The 7,675-nt window shown below is 60.1% G+C and overlaps 2 protein-coding genes across 16 annotated transcripts in view; one reads left to right on the top strand and one right to left on the bottom strand.

Moving 5' to 3' along the window:
• The first annotated feature begins 323 nt into the window (after nucleotides 1-323).
• Nucleotides 324-4,906, top strand: TNFRSF25 (TNF receptor superfamily member 25). 5 transcript variants are annotated; one of them, XM_086344262.1, is made up of 10 exons: nucleotides 324-540; nucleotides 1,094-1,211; nucleotides 1,404-1,538; nucleotides 1,927-2,094; nucleotides 2,183-2,261; nucleotides 2,989-3,044; nucleotides 3,131-3,250; nucleotides 3,456-3,493; nucleotides 3,950-4,130; nucleotides 4,314-4,906. In XM_086344262.1, the coding sequence occupies exons 1-10, from the start codon at nucleotides 493-495 to the stop codon at nucleotides 4,634-4,636; spliced, it is 1,266 nt and encodes a 421-aa protein (XP_086200388.1). In that variant the 5' UTR covers nucleotides 324-492; the 3' UTR covers nucleotides 4,637-4,906. The 5 variants fall into 5 exon arrangements, with proteins under 5 accessions (XP_086200388.1, XP_086200387.1, XP_086200385.1 ...); XM_086344261.1 differs by having other exon boundaries at nucleotides 348-540; nucleotides 3,143-3,250; nucleotides 4,067-4,130; XM_086344259.1 differs by lacking the exon at nucleotides 324-540 and having other exon boundaries at nucleotides 564-1,211.
• A 200-nt stretch (nucleotides 4,907-5,106) lies between these two features.
• Nucleotides 5,107-7,675, bottom strand: part of ESPN (espin) — a 34,186-nt gene continuing 31,617 nt past the window's right edge. For 4 of the 11 annotated variants that reach the window (XM_086344223.1, XM_086344231.1, XM_086344233.1 and 1 more), the window contains one exon: nucleotides 7,245-7,330. In XM_086344223.1, coding sequence (XP_086200349.1) covers nucleotides 7,261-7,330 — 70 coding nt within the window. In that variant the 3' untranslated portion in view covers nucleotides 7,245-7,260. Of the gene's footprint in view, nucleotides 6,001-7,146; nucleotides 7,159-7,244; nucleotides 7,331-7,675 lie in introns of those variants that run through there. The other 7 variants (XM_086344225.1, XM_086344226.1, XM_086344232.1 and 4 more) reach the window with 2 other exon arrangements.

The following is a 7,675-nucleotide window of genomic DNA, read 5'->3' as shown; positions in this document are numbered from 1 at the left end:
CCTCCCCACATGGGGCCCTGGAGGGCCCTACCCCAAGCCACCCCTCTGAGCTGGCACCAGGGTGGGCCACGGGCTCAGGCTACTGAGCAGGCCCCCTTGGACTGCCTTCCAGGGCAGGGTCATGCCCTGTGTGGGGAGGGTGGGCCTCCCACCTGGGTTCTTCTGGCCCAAGCCCTCATGGCTGAGGGTGCCTCTGAGACCCGGAGAGGAGAGATTGCCTCTCTAGGAAGAGGTAGTCTCTGGGTTGAGCTAGAACCCAGGCTTGGGACCCTGATGCGGCCCCTCGTTATGGGCACGTTGCCCACCAGGTGCCTCAGGTGAGCTCAGGTGAGGGCTGGGGGCTCCTTTCCCGGCAGCCCCGCCCTAGCCCCCACCCCCGAGGCGGGCTCTTCAGGCGGGGCGGTCCTGAGGGCGCCGCGCTGGGCCCCACCCGCTGCGGGCGGAGCGGGGGAAGCCCGGTCTGGTCGAGGGCCCAGCGTGGCGCCCAGGGCCATGGAGCCGCGCCCGCGGCCCGGGACCTGTGCGGCGGCGGCGGCGGTGGTGAGTAGGGTCGCAGGGGCATGACCTCGAGCCGTGCCGGGGCCTGCCTGGGAAGGGGACGCGGGGGGGAGGGGAGAGCGGGTCGGCAGAGGAAGGGGACAGAGGATGGGAGGGTAGGGGAATGCATGTCTTCGATCGGGCTTCCCTGGGGACTGGGTCCCTCTTCCCACCGAGTTAGAGGTTCAGCGGGGACGGGGCCCTTCCCCCGAGAGGAAGCACCATGTCAGGGGCCAGAGGCTTCTGGGGACCCCGGCAGAGAAAAATCAGGATCCCCCACCTTACCGCAAGCACGGGTCGGGGTGGGGCTGCCTGGTTCCTGCCCGGTGGAGGGCAACATGCGGGGCTGGCAGGAAGCCTGTAATCTGCTCCTCCCAAGCCCCATCTGTACCCAGGGGAAGGAAGTCAGTCTCACCCCCCACCCATGGGCACCTCCTCTGCTCAAGAACCTGGGAAATGGGCTGCTCTGAGGGCAAGCGCTAGGGTGGGAGAGACCGGGCAGAGAGAGGCCCCCGCCTGGGCAGCCAGGCTGGGAGTCAGCAGCCCCTGTCCCCAGGCCCTCCTCTTCCTGCTGCTGCTGGGTGCCCGGGCCAGCACCCCCAGCCCCCGGTGTGACTGCGGCCACAGCTTCCCAAAGCGGAGTGTTCTGGGCTGCTGCAAGGGCTGTCCAGCAGGTGAGGGGCTGAAGGGGTGGGAGGGACATGGGAGGAAGTGAGGGCTGACCACAGACAGGTGAGGGTTAGGTGGGGCTGGGGAGTGGAGGTAGGCAGGCTAGGGATGAAGGGAGGGGAGGCTGAAAGTGGAGCCAGAGATGGGGGGAGGGGCAGGTGGAAGCCCCCTTTGACTGACCGCACTGGGTTCCACAGGGCACTACCTGAAGGCCCCCTGCACAAAGCCTTGTGGCGCGGCCACCTGCCTCCCCTGTCCGCAGGGCACCTTTCTGGCCCGGGAAAACCACTACGAAACCCGCTGTGCCCGCTGCCAGGCCTGTGATGAGCTGGGTGAGGGGCTGCCTAGTGCTGGGGGTGGGGGGTGCTTGAGGACTCGTCTGGCCAGGGTCTTTCTGAAGGAAGCGGCTGGCTCAAGCCCAGCCTTTGGGTAGGAAGCCCCCGTGCCCACCCCATGCCACCACATGCCACGCCATGCTGAGGCCTCCACCCTGGTCCTGCCTCAGGATGTCTTTCTGCCCTCTCATCCTGTGACCTTCCTGTCTCTGTGCCCCATCCTCTGGTCTGTGATGATCCCCACACTTCTCTCACTTTGGGGGCAGTCCTGTCTCTGGTCTCTGCATCTCCATTCTCCAGGGGACCTGTCCCACCTCTCTATGGGGGTCTCTGGCTCTGACAGCCTCTGCTCTCCCTGGTCTCCCCAATCCCCTGTTCCCACCAGCCCCCCAGATGGCCCTGAGGAACTGCTCAGCAGTGGCAGACACCCACTGTGGCTGCAGGCCAGGCTGGTTCATGGACTGCATGGTCAGCCAGTGCCGGCATGGTTCCCCCTTTCGCTGCCGCCCATGCACAGATTGTGGGGCCCTGCACCGGCACACGCAGACACCTTGTGAGTACCCTCATTCTGGGCTCCCACACCCCACCCCATCCCACCTCCTCCTCTCCCATCCTGACCCATAGCATCTCCTGGACCATAGGTTCTAGCAGAGACACCCACTGTGGGACCTGCCTGCCTGGCTTCTATGAATATGACAAGAGCTGCGTGTCCTGTCCCACGTAACTTCCTGGCTGCCCGGGGCCGGGGGAAGGGAGGCTGGGAGCAGAGTGGGGGTCGAGGGGCAGGGAAGAGGGAACTCAGTTCTATGGTAGATGGGCCCCACTTCAGACAAACTTTGAATGGTAAAGAGAAATCTGAATTTACCTTACGTCAGATAAGTAAGGGGGCATGTCTCTACTTTATGTCATACTTTCCTCTAGTAGTCCTTCCGGCCCTATATTAAGGATAGGATGTGTCACTTAGAGAGTCACGTTAATGTAGTTTCAAAACTTGGCCTGAGGCTCAAGATCTGCCCCTGTTTCCTTGAGGCATCTTGAGCAAGTTACTTCAATCTGTTGGCTCCCCATCTGAACAGGGGGGTGTTAGTAGGCTCCCCCAGGGCTATGGTTAAGGGGTGATTAGTCACTCATTTGCTCACCAAGTTTCTTGAGTATCTACTATTTCCAGACACTGTTCCAGGTACTAGGGAAACAGCAGGGAACAAAACAGGCAAATCCCAGAGTTGACATTTTAGTGCCCCTCTGTCTAGTCTAGATGCTCAGTAAGTGGTATTTGTTGCTATTGTATGAACACTGGTGACATTTCAGCAGTACTTTGGGAACATTCTTGGGTAGAGGGAGACTCTCAGGAGGGTAGGGCCTCCAGGGTGGAGAAGATGTTGGGTGGTCATGAGCAGTCTTCCTGGTGTGTACCTCACCCTCCACACATTTCCCCCTCCCCTTGCAGGAGCACCCTTGGGAGCTGTCCTGAGCCCTGCGTGGCTGTCTGTGGCTGGAGGCAGAGTATGTGGTGAACTGGAAATGCCAGTGGGAGAGCTGGGATGGGCCACAGGGAGGCCGGGGGATGGCTACCACCCGCCACCCACCAGCTGCTCTTTCAGTGTTCTGGGTGCAGATGCTCGTGGCAGGCCTGGTGGTCCCACTCCTGCTTGGTGCCACCCTGACCTACACATACCACCGCTGCCATCCTTGCAAGGCCATAGGTCCTGGTAAGTGCACGTACGAACACACACACACTCTGAGAGGCCTGGGGTCAGGATGGGTAGCCCACAGCCCATTGGGCCTGGCTTTGGTGGGTAAACTGAGGCAGAGAGTGATGGGAGTGGGGTACAGAGGAACCCAAGAAGGAGCTGGGCTAGCACCCAGGTTCAAGTGCCTTGCCTGATTGTTCATTAGACTCTCTGTGTCTCTCAGCAGATGACACTGGTGTGGAGGTCTGGACCCCCCTACAGGTGAGATTCTCAGTAGCTAGTATTCTGGGAGGAGCCGTGAGCAAGTCTCCTGGAGCTGAGAGGTTGGGCCTTATTATAACTCAGATCCCAGGCACTGAAGAGACCTAACAAACACATATGCCAAGTTATCAGTGAATGAAGGCATCTCTGAGAAGCTCTGAGCCTACAGGGTCCAGATAGGTAAACAGGAGTGCTCAGTTCAGTAGGATGAACAGGAGGCCTATGCCAGGGTTGGGGGAATAAGGAGAGGGCAGCAGGGGCAGGGCATTCCGGACAGAGGACAGGGCTCCTCTCCTGGGTCACAGTGAAGAGGGTACAGTTGCACAGAGGAGGTGGAATGGGAGATGTGTCTACTGACTGAGTCGGGGTGCCCACTCCTGCTGAGAGACCCCGGCACGGGCAAGAGCCTTGCTAAGCAAGCAAGGCTGAGCCGGGGGGGTCTCTCTTGGCTTCCAGACCACCCATCTCTCACCCCCGGACAGCGGCCCTGCCCTTCTGGTGACACCCAGCAGCAGTGAGAAGGTGTGCCCTGTCCATTTGGTAGGCCACAGCTGTACTTCTGGCTCTCCCCAGACCCAGGAGGCACCCTGCCTGGAGGCCACATGGTCCTGGGACCAGCTGCCCAGCAGAGCTCCTGGTAAGGGATTTCAGTGACCTGAGAGATTGACCCCTTCTCCTGAATCTGGGGTGATAAGCTGTGATTTCCTGTGGACACTTGCCCACATCCCCTAATGGGCCAGGTGGACCTTCCTGCCCTGTTTGGCCCCTGTCCCTTGCCCCTACCAGCACCCTCCATTGACTTTCTCTGGCCTGCCCGCAGGCCTGCCGCCCCCGCCCTCGCCAGCGCCCCCTGCAGGCTCGGCTGCCGCCACGCTCCAGCCTGGCCCGCAGCTCTACGATGTGATGGACGCCGTGCCCGCGCGGCGTTGGAAGGAGTTCATGCGCACGCTAGGGTTGCGCGAGGCGGAGATCGAGGCGGTGGAGGTGGAGGTCGGCCGCTTCCGCGACCAGCAGTACGAGATGCTCAAGCGCTGGCGCCAGCAGCAGCACGCGGGCTTGGGCGCCGTCTACGCGGCCCTGGAGCGCATGGGGCTGGACGGCTGCGCAGAGGACCTGCGGAGCCGCCTACAGCGCGGCCCGTGACGCCGGGGTCCACCCACCACTTCGGGGCTCTTGGTGGCCCTTGCAGAAGCCCTAAGTACGGTTACTTAATGCGTGTAGACATTTAATGTCACTTATTAAGCCCCTGGCACGGCTCTGCGTAGCAGCGCCAGCCAGCCTCACACTTGAGCGCCCCCAGGGGTCCAGTTAAGGCGAGGCAGCGCCAACGAGGATCAGGCGGGCGTCGAGGCTGCTCAGCTGTTTCTCGGCTTGTATTTGGTTGAGGCCTCGGTATTAAATCTATGAAGAAAAGCTACAGCTTGGTGTTTCCGCGGGGCTAGGGGTGTTAAATGGCCCAGACTTGGTTTCCGAAGGGCCAGAAGTCTTGCCATTCATGGCGAAGGCCAGTGTGACCCTCATCCCAAGCCTCCCCCTCCCGCTCAGCCGTTGGCCCAGTTACCCCGAGGAGAGGAAGTCGCGGTGTCGGCGAGTGAGAGTGAGCATAGGCCCCGGGCGGCTGAGAGAGCTTTAATGGGGGTGCGAGATAGCGGGGATCGGGGAGGCAGCAGTTGGGAGACACAGCTTTAGGGTCCCTCGTCCTCTGCTCACTCCACCAGGGCAGTGAAAGGGTCCGGGGAGGTGCGGGGCCTGGCTGGGGACGGCGCGCAGACTTGAGGGTGGTGGGGCGCCCGGAGCGGCAACTCCGTTCCTACGACGGGCAGTTTGCAGTTTTCACCGTTTCTGGTAAACATGACTGAGAGGAAACCCTCGGCGGGGATGGGAAATGCGGCCGGGGCTGGGCCGGGCGTCGATCTGGGTCAGGAAGGGAGGAAAACCCCTTCCCCGAGCGCTGGGCCTGCCTCCGCCCAGGATGCGCCAGCGACGTGGGTTCCGGGGTGCGGGGGAGGGGGCGGCAGCCGGGCGCGCGCCCCGCAGGAAAACAAAGTCATCACCCACGGAGCTCGGGAAGAGCTCTGCACACTTTGACATTCAACGAACATGCAAATATATGTAAGTAGGCATGCAAATAAGCAGCATCTTTTTTTGCGTCAACAGCTTGGGCACTTTTTCTGGGCGGCGGCGGCGGCGGCAGCGGCCGCGCTCCAGCATCGCCCAGGACTGGGGATGCGGGGGCGGGGTCGGGGTCAAGGAAGGGTTTCAGCGCGGGAGGGGAGGGCGGCGCGGCTCCCAGCCCTTCCGCCTGGGCCCGGCAGGCCGGGGCGGGTCTGGGGGCACCCCCGAGCTCGCGAGGCTGCGTCTAGTACTTAGCGATGTCCCCCTTCTTCAAAATGATCTGTCGCTGCCAGGGCGCCAGCTTGCTCTCGTCGTAGCCCAGCGTCCGCAGCTTCTCCGACTGCTCTTTCTCCCGCTGCATCTCCTCTTGCTTCTGTCTCTCCTCCTGTTTCCTAGGCATGGCGTGGGGGCAGAAGCCCGGGCAAAGGTGAGAGGGTGGGCCAGGCCCCGCGCGGGGTCAGCGGTGTCAAGGAGTGGGTTACTAAGGGCAGGGGCTGGGTTGCTGAGGACAGAGGCACTCGTTTCATGGGTTGTAGGGGCAGAAGGGGATTGGGGACAGGGGTTGGGTTAGGAGGCATGTGGGTGGGATTGCTGGGGACAGAGGGGCTTGACTAGGGGCAGACTGGGGTCACCGCGGGGGGATGTTGAATACATAGGAGTTGGGTGAGTGAGACTGTGGCTGGGTTATTGCTGACCGGGTGTTTCTAGAAAGTGCTGAGACACAGTGTGGCAGAGGATGAGGAGGGGGTGGTGTGGGGGAAGGGCATGAAATTATTGGGGCTAGGACCTGAGTTCCTGGGACTGGGGTAGGGCTGCTGGGCAGAAGGACCACATTTTTGGGAGACAGGTGCTGGGTAACTGGGAACAGGTTATTAGAACATGGCTAGATCTGCACAGGTGATGAGGCTAAGCTTCATCAGCATCTTTGTTCCCGTTAAGACTAAGCACGTGTGGCTGTTGAGCATTTGAAATGCTGGGACTGAGATGCACTGTGGGCTCAAAATGTTCATTCCATCTTCCAGACTTAGTTTTTAAAAAGAGTGTAAGACATCTCAATTTTTATAATTACTATCACTGGGTTACATAAAATATACTATTAAGTTCACTCATATCTTTATTTTTTTCACTGTGGCTGCTAGAAAATTTGTGGCTCAAATGATACCTCTATCACACAGCACTTGGCTAGATGACTAGGGGTAAAAACTAAAGAATTAAGGGACATACATTTTGTTAAAAATTTGAGGGACAGATTCTCTAGGTTATTGATACCGAGGCTGGGTTAACTGCAGGGCAGAGAGGCTAGGTTAATGGGAGAGGGCTGGGTAATTGGGAGTACAGGTTATTACAGGATAAGAGCTAGACTTTGGGGGGCAGTGGATACGTTACTAGTGTCTGGTAGCATTATTGGGAGCAAAGATGCTGTGCAAACAGGGCTGAGTGACAAGGGGAAATGCTCACGATGGTCCTAGATGAAGAGGCCAAAGGACTGGGACTGGGTGGGGGGAAGGGACACAGGTTGGGCCCAGCCCCACACTCACCGCTTCTGCTCCCTGGAAGAAAAAAGAGATAGTGTTGGTTGGTACCACCACCTCAGGGACACAATCAAGACACCTTGCTGAACCCCAAGTCTACCCGAGCTCACCTCTCATCTTCTAGCTTCTTCCGCAGGATGTCCCGCCTCCAGGCAGGCATGCTGGCCAGCCAGGCCTCCTCCTGCTCCTCCTGCAACACAGCATAGCATGGGCTGGGAGATGGGGGCCAGCACCCCCACCCAGGGAACCTTTTTGAGTCAGGGACAAGGAGTTGCAGGAAGAGACCTTTCTGTAGGGCAAATGGATGAAGACTCAGGCCCCAGTGTCCTAGAGGGGGCGCCAGAGAGTCAAGAGCTGAGTGCAGAAGTAGAAGAGCCTCAGAGGAGATTCCCCACAGGGTTGGATGGATAGATGGCTCCAGGCCCATGACCCAGAATCTCTGGGAAGACTCATACTTGGGCCCCCATAGTTCCTGCCAGCTCAGAGAGGCTCAGACTGGTCCCTGGTGCCACTGAGAAGGAACTTCTGGCCCATG

The sequence above is a fragment of the Bos grunniens genome, chromosome 16 (assembly GCF_055505025.1).
Source record: "Bos grunniens cultivar Pamir isolate PY7600 chromosome 16, Bosgru_T2T1.0, whole genome shotgun sequence".
NCBI classification, from domain to species: domain Eukaryota; kingdom Metazoa; phylum Chordata; class Mammalia; order Artiodactyla; family Bovidae; genus Bos; species Bos grunniens.
Note: the sequence above shows the minus strand (reverse complement) of the source record. Positions and strands in the feature narration are given on the sequence as shown.

Excerpts from the sequence above, each read along its gene's own strand:
- TNFRSF25 (XM_086344259.1), top strand. The coding sequence starts at position 962 with ATGGGCACCTCCTCTGCTCAAGAACCTGGGAAATGGGCTGCTCTGAGG. Across the intron at positions 1,212-1,403 it reads CTGCAAGGGCTGTCCAGCAG|GGCACTACCTGAAGGCCCCC; the intron begins GTGAGGGGCTGA and ends TGGGTTCCACAG. Across the intron at positions 4,131-4,313 it reads GCTGCCCAGCAGAGCTCCTG|GCCTGCCGCCCCCGCCCTCG; the intron begins GTAAGGGATTTC and ends GCCTGCCCGCAG.